The 17,567-nt window shown below is 30.8% G+C and overlaps 1 protein-coding gene across 2 annotated transcripts in view; it reads right to left on the bottom strand.

Annotated features, from left to right (window-relative positions):
• Window positions 1-9,593, bottom strand: part of LOC107849196 (cellulose synthase-like protein G2) — a 51,562-nt gene extending 41,969 nt beyond the window's left edge. Inside the window, exon 1 of one of the 2 annotated variants that reach the window (XM_047400831.1) lies at window positions 8,794-9,593. In XM_047400831.1, coding sequence (XP_047256787.1) covers window positions 8,794-9,351 — 558 coding nt within the window. In that variant the 5' untranslated portion in view covers window positions 9,352-9,593. The remainder of the gene's footprint in view (window positions 1-8,793) is intronic. The other variant, XM_016693840.2, reaches the window with a different exon arrangement.
• Window positions 9,594-17,567: the final 7,974 nt, after the last annotated feature.

The following is a 17,567-nucleotide window of genomic DNA, read 5'->3' as shown; positions in this document are numbered from 1 at the left end:
CAGCAAGCAAAAGAACGAAAGACGAACAATACCAGACAGCAAACGAATACAGCAGCACCTCAAAATTCGGGGCTCCGCCCCGAACCCTGGACGAGGGCGCGCTGCCCCCCGTACCCCCCAGCGAACTCACCGCGGAGTTCGATCCGCGCAGTAGGTGCCTGCTACAAAATCTTCAACCAACAAATCAAAGGACATGGATCAAACTAGCTTTGATACCATGTTAATAGAACTTTATTGAAAGAAAGAAAGGCTAAGGTTTACAATATAATTTGAAAAGCATAAAAACTAACTAAAACAAAAGTAGGCTATATATATACATAGCCAATAACCTAAAGGTCCATAAACTAAAGGCCCAATAACATATGGGCTAACTTAACAGTGGTTGGCTGTTAAAGCTCATTTAACCATATCATCCTGTTTCATAAGTCTCCTTTGCTCTTGTACCTGCAATGTATTTAACAATTCTGCCAAGGTAATCTTGGACAAGTCTTTTGTGTTTTCCAAGGTAGTTATTGATACTTCGTATCTTTCAGGCACCGTAACAAAATTTTGCTCAACAATTCTTGAATCTTTAAATTTTATGCCAAGAAATCTTACCTTATTAACAATGCCAAGAAGTCAGTCTTAGGATTCTTTGACGGTCTCATATTCCTTCATCTTTTGCGATTCAAATTTCCTTATTAGATTCAACACCTTTATTCCTCGTATTCTTTCATATCCTGTATATTCTTCCTTCAGATAATTCAAATTTCTTTTGTTGATTTAAGGGTCAGAATTCTCGCGAAAATTATTGGAGACACACTAGTAAATAAAGTTACTTTTGCCTTTAATTTTATGATTTTATTTTCCATATGACTTTTGATCTGGGCTACCGTAGAATTATTGGGTAACGGAAGAACATGATAATCCTCCTCCACGGCTTTCTAAAGATCTAAAGTCTCAAGATAAGTCTCCGTTCTTACTGTTCAAAGTTGGTAATTCTCACCATCAAAGACAAGATGAGTTATTTAAGAAAAGTTATTTTCAGAATTCATCTCACCCACAGATCCCTCAAGAAAATGGCTTTAGCTATTAATTATTAATTTTTAGCATTGAAATTAAAGAAATAACAGAGAAAGACTTGAAAAGAAAAAATACTGTAATTGTATTATCAAAGGTAGAGGTGACAAAACTAGTCCAAACCCATTTGACCCTCCCAACCCGTTCATGTTTTGATGGGTTGGGCTAGAGTGATTTTAAAAATGGGTTGATTTGGGTCAGCACAAATAAACCTATCATAAATCATCAACCCAAATGGGCTCACAATGATGCCCAACTTTGATCCATATAGATATTTAAAATTTAAACCTAATAATTATAGTCCCACTTTTAATTTTTTTTTAATTTTTTTTAGTTACTTCAATTATATTTTCATCGTCTTGAAAAAATTATTGTTAAAAAAATATTCTTATCTTACACCATCCCCGACCCCGACCCACCCCTCTACCCACAAAAAAAAAAGTTAAATATATTTAAAATTTATTTTTTTTAAAAAAAGTTTTTCTTACCCCACCCACCTCCCCTTATCCTTAACCCCCTCCCCCTCTAAAAAAAAATTATTTTTTATTTTTTTAAAAAAATATTTTTTTTTCTTACACCATCCTCCTCTTCCCGCAAAAAAAATATATTTATTTTTTTCTCACCCCACTCACCCTCCCTATCCCAACCCACTCCATCCCCACCCCCACCCCCTTATTTTTTTTTTTAATTTGCATACAAGAGGTTTAAAATTAAATTGCATAAAAAATACTGTGAATAAAAACACAAAGTCAAACTTAAAAGATAGTAGAGTCTTATGTCTAGTTAATCAAGGAGAGATATAATTCACTTTGTTGGTGTGATGGTTTTAAATGGTGGATCAAAATTAAACATTTAAGTTATCGGATAGGTTGTGTTGTGAATAATTTTAGAGTAAATGCATTGTTTTCACCTCGAACTATAAATGAAATTATCGAGACACACCCGAACTTAAGAAGGATCCTATAACCTCCTTAATTAATTAAAATCATATTTTTGTCAACCTTAGTGCCTACGTGGCACATCAGTAAATCAACACACTGAAGGTTCACGTAAGCACACGTATGTGTCACATATGTGCCACGTAGGCACTAAGGTTATCAAAAATACGGTTTTAATTAGTCCAGGAGAGTAATAGGACCCTCCCAAAGTCCGGGTGTGTCTCAATAATTTCGTTTATAATTCAGGGTGGAAACAAAATATTTTCTCATAATTTTATTACATTTTTTTACTTGAAAATAATAATCATAACAATATAAACATAAATATAAAAAGAAAATCAAGAAATATCATTTCAACCTAAATTGCTATTATAATAATTGTTCAAAGATAGGTTAAGTTGGGTGGATTGGGCTATAACCCATTATTTAGCCCATTTTGGCCCAATCCATCTTAGCCTATTTATATTTTGAGCGAATTGGATAGTGACTCATTTGTTGTTTTAGCCCATTTTGATCCGCCCAAATTCAGCCCAACCTACCCATTTAGCACCCTTAGTCAAAGAAAATTATTTTATTAATAACTCAAAGACATATATTTATAACTAAATTTTTAATTAAAAGATATAAAAATAATCAATTAGACTTCAATTCAAATTTAAATTCAAATAACAAAGAAATAATTAATTCCTAAATTTAAGCCACATAGAACTCTAATAATTTAAATCTGTTAATAATTATCTACTTCATTTCTGAGACATATCTTCAATAAAGATTGAGTTGAAAAGTTTAAGTGAATTTCGCAAACAACTTTAAGAATCCGGCAATAACTTAAACTTAATAATTTCCTCTCTCTCCTCTCTCATGTGTGCTTATAATTTCACATCCTTTCCTCTCTCGTGTGTGTTGATTAGTCATGATAAAATTTAGAATTTTTGAGGTGTAAATCTTCTTTACGGCAAAAGTTAATAGTATGATAAGTTTACTTGCTCAAATTTCCTAATTTTTCTAACAAACGAAGGTTAACTTTTTACAATAAAAAATTTAATAAAACGAAGTAAATTCAAATCAAATTTTATTATAAAATCAAAAAATTAGCTAAATTTTTATCATAACAAACCTGAGTTACCTTTTTTTTTTTTTTTAAACAAAAAAGGAGCTAATCTTAAAAAATAATTTAATTACAATTTTTATAGGTTAATAATTTTCATTTGAAATTTGAGTTGATCTTTTGTTACAGGAAAATTAGGAAAAAGTTAACTAATAAAATTTATTTTAAATTTTTATTATTATTTTTAAAAAATTAACTAATAAAATTTATTTTAAATTTTTATTATTATTTTTAAAAAATTAACTCATGTATTTTATGGTTAAAAGCTTAACTTCTTTTCCTATTTTGTAATAAGAAATTTAACCCGAAAATAACGAGCTACTTCTTAGCTTAGAAATTTTCTATTCACTTTTTAGCTTAGAAAATAACGAGCCACTTTTTGAGACTTCTAACCATAAAATGCAGTCAAAGCTCTCCCTAAAATATACAAAACTTTAGATTAATTCTTTATCAAAATAGAAATTATTTCTGATAACATGAAGGACTGCAACAAAAATGAAATAACTCCAATGTGTCCTTCACAAAATTTGATATAAAATAAAAACATTTCGAATAATACCAAAGTTTTGATTTTCTGTTGATCCAGCAATTAAAAAAAAATTTCTACATACGCTTTAGGTCTAAAAGAAAATTCTTTTGATCTTATGTTATAACCTATTAAAAAAATTATATGAACAAAACTCAAAAAGCTTACAAGATTTATAAATAGATGAATCACAATATATATGAATAATTTAGTCAGTGAAGAAGTGGAGGACATATCGCTAACCGCTTGATATTTCATTTTCTCTTAGATTTATCCAACACATTGCCTGATAACAACCGTTATCCTATTGATTAGCTATGAATTAGTATATTTAAAAGTCGATAACTGCTAGGGAATATGAAGTTTTGATGATGGACATATGAATGAAACATGTTCTGCAAGCTGTTCCACACAAGTGAACAAGTCACAAGCTAGACTACTGGTAAGATGATACTACGTAAAAATTGGAGTTGATAAGTAACATGCTCTCAACACTTATCACATCAGCTGAAGTAGATGCAAAGGAGAAGATAAGTGCAACATCTAGAAGTTGAGTTGATCAAGAAGTCTTGCAAAGACTATGAGATAAAAAGAGAAGAGTCCCATTCAAGCAAGGAGAGGGAGACGACAGCAAAGAGAGTGAAACTACCCGAGAGTCCTATTGAAGATAGAAGAGGACATCAACTAAAGGACTCCATCAGGAGTTGGCTTAAATACAATAAACAACATTCAAGTGTTTCACTCAATGCACTGAAAATATAGTCAACAATCAGCAAATCAGCTCTACAACTTGAAGGAGCTGGTGGAGCAACCCGACCTTTTACTTAGAGTCATAGACATTATGTAATAGGTTGGTCATCGAGTCATATAGAGTTGTAATCTCTAGTCTCAGTGAAGTATAAACTGAGTTAGGATTAACGTCTTCAAGTTGGGGAACTCGAAGACTTGGGAACACTTATCTTGAAAGATTAGTGATTTGTAGAAGTAAGAGTTAAAAGTTTTAATTCCTAATTTACAAGAAGTCTTGTAATTTGTTGATTGTTGAGGCTCAAGAGTTATAGTGAAGTTGGGGTACAGGTCGTGATTTTTTACACCTTTCTTGAGTCGGATGTTTTCCACATAAAAATACTGTGCTCAAATTTTACTTCTGTGAATCACGTTAGCTTACATGTTCCACAGATAGGCAACCGGTAGAATAAAATATTAAAATTAGCAGGGCACGCACTCTAACAATAACCATTACACTAAATTGTTATGCATAATTATCCGTCTGATCCATTCGATAAGCAGCCCTAGTTATAATATAAGGTGGAAAGAGAACCCTCACCAAGGTGAACATGTAGACAACCAATCAAGTGTGCTGAAAAATACTAAAGTAGATTTATTGGATATCATACATGTTCTACTAAGTTTTTAGATTAGTGTAGTGTAATATCTAGGATAATCATTTTATAAAATATTTAAATATTTTAGATTAGAGTAGAAAATAAAGTTACTAGTATTTTCTTGTTGATATATGTAGAGTAATATCTAAAACCATCCATACACAAATTTAAGTTGAGTAATAACTAAAACAACCACCTGAAGCTCCAATTGTTCCTTCCTCACATACAGATTGCATTTTTGAACCACAAACTCCTCAATCTCCCATACATGATTCTCCATCGTTACCAACAATTGATCCATCCCAATTTGAAGGTGCTAACCACTATATGCATCTTCCCCAACTTCCACACTCTACGTCTCAAACCATCCAAGTTGTCCGGCTTTGTCCCTCTACCATCTCCCGCTCACCTAGACCGTCAAACTCTTATAAAATGCTTATAGAGCTAAGACGAACAGTATACATGACCCCACCTTTCACTCACTATCCATGACTGCTTCTATCAGCTCCAATACAAGGAAGTCTCTGACAATTAAAGAAGTTCTATCCAAAGAGCATTGGGTTTTAACAATGTATGAAGAACTTCATGCTCTCCGCTCTAATGAAACTTGGTTGCTTGTTCCACGTAGACCCCATATAAATATAGTTGCCTCTCGATGGGTTTATAAAACCAAATTAAAGGCAGATGGTTTGGTGGAAAGGTTCAAGGCTCGACGCTAAAGGTTACAATCAAATTAAGAGAGTTGATTTCGATGATACCTTCAGTCCTGTGGTAAGAACGACCACCATCCGTATTGTTCTTGCTGTTGCTACGACATTACATTGTCCAATTAAACAACTCAATGTGAAGAGTGAATTTTTACATGGTGATCTCATAGAAACAGTATTCACGGAACAACTTTCGGACTTCATTGATCCTATTTTTCTGTCTTATATGTGTGGGTTGAAGAAGGCTTTTATGGGTTAAAACAGGCTCCCAAAGCATGCTTTCACAAATTTAGTAAACATCTTCTACACTTGGGATTCAATTACAGCAAGTATGACTCCTCTCTCTTCATTTGGCAATCTTCTACAGACACCATTTTGCTCCTTCTCTATGTTGATGACATAGTACTTACGGGAAGTTGCATCTCTCTTCAAAAAGTTTTGGTATGTAATATAAATTCTAAGTTTGCTATGAAAGATAAAAGGGGATATCCACTATTTCCATGGAATTGACGTCATACGCTGTCCGAATGGTTTATTCCTTAGCCAACACAAGTACGCATTGGCTACATTAGAACGCACAAAGATGACTTGTGCCTGTGCTGTTCATACTCCTCTTGCTACAAAATATGAGCTTCATGATCCCACAGGTCCCACTTCAATATCTCTGAGTTTCGAAGTATAGTTGGTGCCTTGCAATACTTTAACTCTCACTCGTCCAGAACTCGACCATGCAGTTAATCTCCTCTGCCAGTTTATGCAACATCCTACTGCAACTCATTGGACTGGAGTCAAGCGAGTACTTCGCTACTTAGCAGGAACTATGCAACTTGGCCTTCACATCACTACAAAATCCTCTCTCAAACTTGTTGGTTTTTCCGATGCAAATTGGGGTGGTTGTCCTATCATGAGAAGATCAACAAAAGGGTTGTGTGTGTTTCTAGGTTCCAATTGCGTCTCATGGACTTCTAAGAAACAAACAACTGTGGCAAAATCAAGCGCTGAAGCAGAGTATAGATCATTGGCCTCCTTGGTGTGGAGCTAACATGGATCACATACATACTCAGACATTGACATTTTCTTACTCGGTCCTCCTCTTCTTTATACTCATAATATTTCTGCAATGCACTTGACCAAGAATTTCATTCTCCATGCTCGTACAAAACACATTGAGCTTGATTACCACTTCGTGAGGAAAAAGACCATCCAAGGTCCCATGGCCACAATACATGAATATTCAAACTAATACTCCATCCGTTTAAAAAAGAATGACCTACTTTTCTTTTTAGTTCGTTTAAAAAGAATGATTCCTTTTCTTTTTTGATAATACTTTAATTCCAACTTTCCACATGACATGTTTAGGATCACAAGATTAAAAGATATTTTCATACATTTGACACAACTTTAATTTAAGGTCACAAGATTCAAGTCTTCTTTATTTTCTTAAACTTTGTGTCAAGTTAAAGTAGATAATTCTTTTTAAAACGTAGGGAGTACATGAATATCATGTGTTTAAATTTAAAGTTCATGTCATTTAAGCTTCCGGAAGAAATTTATGTCCTTATAGAACTGTATAGAACCGAAAGTTTTAGCAACCCCATAAAATTCGCCACTTGCAAGAATAATGATTACTTTCCTATATAAATAACATAAATACCAACACTTTTGGAACTAATTACACTCTCTCTCACTTTTTTAATTACTTTATTCTCTCTCTATTAATATACATAACATAGCTGACATATATATAGCATTCTGTATATATGTTGGGATTTTTGTAATATGTTTAGGGAGTTGAGTTTTTTTATAATATTGAAAACATAAGTTGTGTATTTGTATAATTTTTAGTACTTTCTTATATCGGTTCAAAAAAATTACCCATCTCGCGCGCAACAACTTCCCCCACTTCAAACTAGTACACCCACCTCACAATTCAACGTCATATACTCACAATAAGCACTTTTGAATAAATATTTATGTTGTAAATTACATGAATCTTGCCAGATTCATGAGCTTAAAGAATGACAATTTTGAAAATTAGAAAGAGACTGATTTAATGAAAATCGATACTATCAAAACTAATTGCAACAGTTAATGTCCAGTGAAAATCCCTTGAAATAATCTCTCCAATATAATGGCAATGTTGCGTTGAAGATTTAAAATCAAAATCTGAATCTGCTTCTTCACAATCCACTCAGTTGTTTCTCACTGCCCCAAATAAAATTTAAATATTATTTTTAGATTGTTGGAGAATATGTTCCATGAAAATAAATTATACGAAGAAGAACACAAGATGAAGGCTTAACAATATGCACAACTAACACAAATTTGAAGTTTGACACGTGCAAAATTCTTTTCTAAAACCAATCTTTGTTCTCTCTTCCACGTGAGACTGCTATAAGATCATTAGCAAATAGTTTTAATGGATATAACAAATCTATTGATTCTACACTAACTAAATAGCGAAGAAATTCTTCTGAAAAGTAAAAACTATGAATTTTCACTAAGAAAATAGAGAAAAAATTCTTCTGAAAAGCAATAACTATGAACTTGATTTTTTGAAGAAGAAAGATTTCGTTTGAAAAAAGTTGTAAACACAGCTTATCTGTAAAGTTATCTCAAAGTTTATAAGAGGTTGGAATAATATAACTAAAGTATTATATTATTCATAAAAGAAATTACTCCACCTAATCATTGTTAATTGATTTGGATTATTATATTATTTTTAACATGAAAACCCAGAAAATCTCTAGCCGCTATTTTTTTGAGTCTCTATCAGAAAAATTCGCTCCTATTGCAATAACTCCATAAATAACGTTGGAGATGTGAATTGCACTACCAAACCTGAAGCAAGAACTCGACTAAAAAAGCTTTGGCAGAAAGAATCAACACTATCTACCTTATGTTGTACAATGTACACGCTTTATCGATTAGATATATGCATGTTCAAGAGCAGCCAACCCAAGGACATACGAGTCCTTTAGTAATTAAAAATTCCAGTATGGACTAGAGCAAATCATTAAGCACATACAGTAAGATTAAATTAATAATTAATCAGAGCGCTTTTAATTACCTGAATAATCTGAAATTGAGAAGTTATAGTATGATTTTTCCGAAAGTACTCTTCTGGACACCTCTGCTCGATCTTATTTTCCCTACAGTAAGGTATCCAACTCCTTGCAAATTTAGCTGCTTCCATAAGAGCAAATAGAATGAGCTTTGATCCTCCATCATCTGATATATAAACAGAAAGTTTCTCCATGGGATAATCATAAGCCAAAACAGATAAAGTTGTGTTAACTGTAGTTAATGGTGGCTCCTTGTATGGATCCGCTGTGCATATAAATATGTCAATTGCTGGAAAATCCTTCTTGTCAACCAATATCTCGAGATTTTTGGGGAACTGTTGACGAGAAATTGGATTCATGAAGAATGATTGTGATGTGAACCACAATAATGCTAGAATAAAATCAGATATAAACATGACAATTGATAGGGGAGCTCTGGTTAATGTGAGCACATGGTAGTAGAACAAGACTATAATAGCAAATGCATATATAACTGCAAATGCACGGTTGAAAAATTTGCGTCCGTGCATTATCTTCAAAGAGTGAAGAGATGATTCTTCCATTTTGTTTGGAGAAAATATACAACTTCACTCTATAATTAGAAGAAAAACATAAGAAATTAGAAAAACAGCATCCCCTAATCCGGGCAGGCTAATTGTACTCGCAGTCCACAAAGCTAGCAGACAACCATTTATAAGGGAGGGCTTAAGCAGCGTGTTTAACTTCTACACTTCTGTCCATCGTCAGTGCATAAAAAATTCTACACTATCACCTAACTTGATCTGCTATTGCAGGTTATTCAATTATTTATATAAGAATTAAAAAAAAAAAAAAATTAGATAACCTACAATAGCAAGTCAAGTTCATCTGATAATGTAAAATATTTTACAATAACAAATCAAGTTCATATGATAATGTAGAATATTTTCTAAGCTGATGATGCACAAAACTAAAATTCTCAATCAAAGAGTGTTTAATGGCAATTTTCTGGCGACACCATTTCAAGTATAGATTAGCAATTTTCTGCCGACACCATTTCAAGTATAGATTATCTGGTGACTTTTATAGCAATTTTTAAATTTAAAATGACATTATGACAACTAATCTAGAAAAAGATATGTGTGAATTAGGGGTGGGCATGGTAGGGTATATATCGAATATCATTTCGAAATTAAAATTTTTTATATCGTGATATGGATGTTATGATATTTGATATGGTATTTGGTAAGAGTTTTAAATTATTTTGATATTTAATACAGTATTTGATATTTATGCAATAAATATCGAAATACCTATACCACATCGAAGTTTTTTAATAATATATAAAACTCATATATATTATATTTAAGATTATTAAATATATTTATAAATCATCCATTAGCCAATTGAACATAAAAATAATTTTTATTTAGAATAATTTTTTTAAGAAACTTATTATTTAGGAGTACTATGCTTAAATTTAGGTAATGTTGTTCAAAATTTACATCTTGAACTACTCAATCGTGATTGAAATGTTCTTTTTGTGTAACTAATTAACAAAGGTAGTTGTTAGTTTTATATAATTGAGACGTTTTTAAAGTTTAATGTTATAATTTTTTACTATGAATATATGTAAGTCAAAATCAAATAAAGTATGATTACCAAATTACCATACAGTAAAATACCGAAATTGAATTTAAAAATATTGAACCATACCGAACTAATTTGGTATGGTAATAATATTATTCTTTTAGATACCAAAAATCGAAGTTACCATATCGAATTTTAAATTACCTTACCGTATCATACCATGCCCACCCCTAGTGTGAACCGTAAGAGATCAGCCTTATTTTGAAAAGGATTTATTGGTGGTTCATACGGGATATGGTATTTATATAAAATTGGAGTTTCGACTGATTTTGATTTACATTGTCCAAGACCTTTAAACCCACAATAGAGTATTCTTCTGAACATTATATTTTTCATATCTAAAGCTCAAACTCGATCTAGTTAAGAAGGAAAGGACATCATCATACTTCAACCTTTAAAAAAAAAAAAAAGGGCAACATAATGTATTAAAGATATCGCTATGCGCGGTGTTCAGAGAAAGTCCCCATTACAAGAGTGTATTGTACGCAGCCTTATATAAAAAATTATTTTCAAGACTTAAACTCGTGACTTTCTGATCACATAATAACAATTTTACCAATTACTCCAAGGGTGACTTCATCCTACTACAACCTTTGTTTAATTAAAAATAGAATCGTGTGGACATAACCGTGTTTTTGCTTGATGAAAGTTTATTCCTTTTGGTTTTAATTAGGTGTAGAATTTAAGAATCTTTTAATCTTTAATTTGTTGATTTTAATTTATCATGCCATTAGTACTACTATACAGAAGAGTGAGTAGCAGCTCTTGCAACAGACAGCTGATAATGACATGTCTGCTTTCAACTGCTTACTTATTTCATGATTTTATTACATTATTTTTAATTAATTATTATATGAGAAATTTAATTTTTAAAAAGTAAAATAGATATTTATGACATGTCCGCTTTAGCTGCTTTAATTGTAATTTTTCTATATCGATCCTAAATAATTATAATAGGTGATCTAGGTATTATAAAATTAATAATATTTAATAAAAAAGTAAAACAAACATAAAGTGATAAATTAACCTTTGATGTTTTAAATTAATTTGACATCTTATAAGAAAATTTTACAAGTATTTTTTATAGCAATTTTGCTAGATCACTTCTAATTAGTTATTATGAGTCATTCAAGACGTGTCAGTTTCGCTACTTCAATCGTGTTACTATATGTAAGTGTGAGTAGCAGTTGCTGGAAGCAGACAGCTGATGGTTGTCATGCTTGCTTTCAGCTGTTTGTTTGCTTCATAATTTTACTATATCACCCCTAGTTAATAATTATATGACATTTATGTATTAGAAAATTAATAAAATTTATTTTTTTTAAAAAAATAAAATAGATATTTATGACATGCTTGCTTCAACTGCTTCAACCGTAATTTTACTGTATCACCCCTAAGTAATTATTATAAGTCATCTAAATATTAAAAAATTAATAGTATTTAATAAAAAATAGAATAAACATAAAAATGATAAATTAACTCTTGACGTTTTAAATTAATTTGATATCTTATATGAGACCCATTTAAAAAAAATTCACAATTATTTTTTATAACAATTTTACTATATCACTTCAGATTAATTATATGAATCCTTCAAGATATGTCGATTTCGCTACTTCAATCGTGATATTTGATTGACTCTCAAAATTATATCAGTGTCTCTTAAATTGAAATAGAAAAAAATATTATAAATCACAATAATTTAAAAATTAAATCACTTTTAAAATATAAATTGACTATCAATATCACAAAAGTTTGAACAAGAAGAGTATTACAAATTACAATAGCAAACAATTTAAAATAGTAAATTGTAATATCAAAAAAATATTATAAATTACAATAGCTAACAACATAAAAATAAGAAAAAATGACAAAAATAACACCTAAAACTAAAATAATACCACAAAAATAACACACATAATTAAATACCCATTAACTAGCCTCCAACATAACCTTAACTCAGTCAACCTCTTTTCCCGATAAAAAAAGGTAGTAAAACAATACCGAGTACACATAATAAAATGCAACACACAAAATAAGATTGGTACCTCTAAACAGAACAAAACATGGTCCAACCTGTTAAATTTGGTCCAATCTGTTAAATTTATCTTAAAATTCAACCTAGACTTTTTTGGCTCATTTTTTAAGATTCTACTCTTTTTTATTCTTTTTAACCAATTGAGTAATTGCTTTTTTTTTTTTTCCAAATTATTTTACATTCACCAATATTATTAAAATAACATAATATTTGTTTTTTTAGTGTTACTTATTTATACAATAAAATACAATACCATATACTTTTAATATAATACAATTGTTAAAGATATATATTTATATATAATAACGGTACAATTTCTCTCTCTCTCTCTCTCTCTCTCTCTCTCTATATATATATATATATATATATATATATATATATATATATACACACACACACACATATTCTATATTATAATTCTAGCATTTTTATACACATTCTATATAATTTTTAACTATAATTATTATTTAGATACATATTTTATACGACTTTATATAGTTTTTACATGCATTCTAAAAATTTATCAATCTAGTATAAGAGAGCATCAATTGAGTATATGGACATTGCAAGTGTATCAATGTAGTATAAAAGTGTATTAGTGTGGTATAAAAGCGTATCAATTGGGTATAGAGACTGCATATGTTTGCATAAAATTTTCATTCTCTTTTTAAAAAAGTGTATCAATATAGTATAAAAATGTATCAATGTGGTATAAAAGTGTATCTATTGAGTAGAGAGACTGCATGTGCCCAATTGGGTCAAATGGCTAAAAAAAAAAATTACTTTAGCTGAATGGCTACAACATGTCCACCTTTTCAATTATGGGTCAGTTTTTTTAAATGGTCATCCCATGTTCTTTTTCCTCAAAATAATATATATTGGGCCCGTGCTGATACGAACCTTCAGTACCTAGTATTAGTATAAACGTATGCCATTAAAAGTAATAAAAAAAGAAGGAAAAAGGACATGGGCTGTCCATTTTTTTTTAAAATGACTTACATTTGAAAAGGTGGACATACTATAGCTAGTCGGCTAAATTAATTTCTTTTTTTAGCCATTTGATCCAATTGGGCACATGCAGTCTCTATACTCAATTGATACACTTTTATACCAAATTGATACACTTTTATACTATATTGATACACTTTTTAAAAAAGAGAAAGAAAATTCTATGCAAGCACATGCAGTCCCTATACCCAATTGATACTTTTTTATACCACATTAATACACTTTATATTGCATTTATACACTTGCAGTGTCCATATACTCAATTGATACTCTTTTATACTAAATTGATACATTTTTAGAATGCATGTAGAAACTATATAGAGTCGTACAAAATATGTATCAAAATAATGATTATAGTTAAAAATTGTATAAAATGTGTATAAAAATGCTATAATTATTATATAGAATATGTATATATATAGAAACTGTATCATTATTATATATAAATATATATCTTTAACAATTGTATTATATTAAAAGTATATGGTATTATATTTTATTGTATAAAGAAGTAAAACTAAACAAAATAAATATTATGTTATTTTAATAATGTTGGTGAATGTAAAATAATCTGAAAAAGCAATTACTCAATTAATTTAAGAAAATAAAAAAAATAGAATCTTTAAAAAAGAAAAGTACTAAACTTATTATAATTGTTTTTGAAGTCCGATTGATAGATCCATGCAAAAATTAAAAGAAAGTGCAAAAATTAATCAAAAAAAAAATGGAAAGTGAGGTTGCATGGGAAGAAAAGAAATGGCGGGGAGGTGAGATTATAGCAATTACAAAAGACTCAATTATTAAAAAAAAAAATTACTATCAGCTGTGCATTTGACTTTCTAATCCTTTACTTTTGTCTAAAAAAAAAAAAAAAACTAAGAAAAATATGATGTAATAAGCAGAAATTATGTATTGCTTCTTTGCTTCAAAACTCTTTCATTTGCACGGATTCATATTGTAGGCCCAATTTCTTGTTTTCCTTACGTGTAGCCATCGTGATAGAGAACATTTTTGGGTAAGCAGCGCCATGATTGAGAGAGTATTTACTTTAGTTTTTAAATTTAGATGCTAGTTTTATAGAATTATTTTAATTTTAGATATTATTTTTATCCCTTTTCCCAAAAGAAAACTAATGGTAAATTATTTACATATTAAAATGTGTTCTTAAATAAATTTTTAAAATAGTAATATCATACAAAATAAAATACTTTCTCCGTCCCATTTTACTTGACCCAAATTGGGATGACAAAACAATTAAGAAAAATAATAAATAACATGGCTATTTTACCAAAGTACTCATATTAAATGATGTTTACATTTAATTTAAAGAAAAGATAATTAATACAAAAGGTAAAACATGAAATTTTTTATTTTCTTATATTGATAAGTAAAATGGGACATCAACTTAGCTGATTTGAGATGGATAAAATAGGACGAAAGAAGTACTAAATAATAATAGTACGTAATTATTCAACTTTATTAAAACAAATAAATAATTATAACAAGAATAACTTTTTTGAAAAAGATGCTATGTGTGACTAAATAAATTCTCGAGGCACGTTCTTTTTTGTTTGAAGCCGCCATGAATTACCGTGGTAGGTGATTACCAAGAAAAAAAAAACATGGTGGGTGAATCTCGCATAGGTCCACATAAATGGCTTGGAAGGAAGCATACATTTCCTTTGACCCAATTTCATAGGCAATCTTATGTTATAAATTATATTTTTGAAAAAAAATTTAGCTATGTAAATTTTGATTAATATCCTAAAATATAGCTTTCACCATATTGGGAATGCGCAATCGAAATATGCCCCAAATTTTAGAAAGTAACGGATCTATGCCATGAAGTTAAAAAGTAACAAAAGTAGGTTTGGTGCACTTTTTTGGTGCACCATACATTTTTTTTTTTAATAGTTTGAACTAACGAAAGTTAAAATTGGATGGTACATATTTTTTATGCATCATTCATTTTCTTTTTATATGGTGCACAAAAAAAAAGCACCATTCAATTTTTTTTTTTATATGGTGCACAAAATTAGTGCACCATTGTGAAAAAATATCAACCCTTGGTAATCTTATCCATACACTTCATTTTCTTCCCCTATCTATTTTCTCAGTAAAAAAAAGTAAGCTCCAATGGTCTCCCCTCCCTTTCTAAGCTCCGATGGTCTCTCCTCCCTTTCTCTGTTAAAAATCAAGCTTCCATGGTCCCCCTCCTCTCTTGAAAAATCAAACTCCGATGGTCTACCCGCCCTAGTCCATTCTTTTGAAAAGAAAAGAGTAAATCAACCTTCAACAACTGAGGCCCTTTGACGTTTCACAAGTTATTTTTTTCCTCTCCAAATTAGAATTGTATAAAAGAGTTGTAAAAAGTTAAGTTTTACTCTATTGCTATTTGAAATTTAATTGCCTAACTTTATTCGATATTTAACTTTTGATCCGATATTACTTTTACAATGTATAAATGGTACTACATTTAGAGCTAGATAGGTAATAAAGCTTCAATTTTAGGATAATTTTACATAATAATGAAAAATTAAGGGAAAAATCTTACATAATAATCAAATGTCTGCTTTATTTTGTTGAAGTTCATTTTTCTATCTAAAAAGAAAAGAAAAAAGGGTTGTTTTGATGAAATTTTTGATCATTTTGAGGTTTGATGGTTGTATTAATTATGATAAAGGTGTGATACAAGTATTGTTTTTCGCTGCGCTGGTGATTTTTGGTTCCTTTTGATTAGGAGTGAAAGACCACATAAATTTAATAATTATTAGGACTTCAAAAATGCGCTGTCGAAGTTGTAGACAAATACTAACATAAAATGTTAAAAGCATCAATAAGAAATACGTAACTATAAAAAGGCTTGTGCATAAATTTATGCCTTTGTAATCAAGAAAATATTGTTGGGTCATACTAGAGCCTAGAGCATAATGTTTACAGAACTAGGTTGAAAGCTATGCTAAGGTAAAAGCCAATTGAGATATAAAAATAGAACCTAAAATATTTACAGGAAAAATTATGCATTCTTGGGTTTGATGTTAGTCCTAATGAAATTTGGTGTACATATTTATATTATGCAGCAGATTTTGCATCCTGAAACCTTTGATGGGTCATTACTTACATTACAAGCGATTCACAGGATGAAAAAATTGTGGAAAGGAAAGCTTGATCGTAATGAGACTGTGTGTCCAAAAATAATTGATGCAGTACGGATGGTTTTTGATAAGCCCTCCATCAGCGGATTATAGAGTATATTTTCATGGCGGGGTTATGGAATGTTGTCAGAGTAGGTAAGAGACAACTCGATCATAAGCTTGTCACGATCATGATTGAGCGGCGGAGACCAGAGACGCACACTTTCCACCTACCCTTTGGAGAGGTCACTTTGACCTTGCAAGTTATCCAAATTTTGTTTGGACTGCTTGTTGAGGGAAATTCTGTGACATATCGAGATCTAATGCACCGTAGTTTAGATTGGGCTACGTTACTACAAGATCTTACTGGCTTCACTCCTACATCGAGGGATTTTTCAGGGAATATCTGTCTTTACATATGTGTATTAGTCTAGTATATTCAACAGTAGGCTGTTCAAGATTCCATTAAAGATGATACTCTTGATGATAGAGTTCAGAGGATCACTTGACTATACATGTTGATTTTAAGGGCTATCCTATTCTCGAACACATAGGGCAATTGCTTAAGTCTGCGGTTCTTGTACTTTCTTGTTGATCTTGACGAGACGGGAACCTATAGCTGGGGCAGAGCTGTTTTAGCGTATCTTTACCATTGCCTTTGTCAGATATCTATTGATGGAAAAAAACTTGGAGGATTCGTTTTTCTCCTCCAGGTATCTCATCTTATTATGTTAGTGTCAGTTTGATTATTCGTTAGTTTAGTTAACATTAACTAATATGTAACATTTAGATATGGATTTGGGAGAGGGTCATACCCTTTCGACCAATACCAAGAGGCATTACTAAGGATGAGCCATTGATGCCACATGGTAGGAAGTGGACGCGAGGGGTTAAGTGCGATACAGAGACACACCACGCCCTAGTCCCCATGAGACATCAACTTGATCATTTGACGTGCGGCAGGTATGCT

This window comes from Capsicum annuum, chromosome 1, assembly GCF_002878395.1.
Source record: "Capsicum annuum cultivar UCD-10X-F1 chromosome 1, UCD10Xv1.1, whole genome shotgun sequence".
Taxonomy (NCBI): domain Eukaryota; kingdom Viridiplantae; phylum Streptophyta; class Magnoliopsida; order Solanales; family Solanaceae; genus Capsicum; species Capsicum annuum.
The sequence above is the reverse complement of the archived record's forward strand: the minus strand, read 5'-3'. Positions and strand labels throughout refer to the sequence as shown.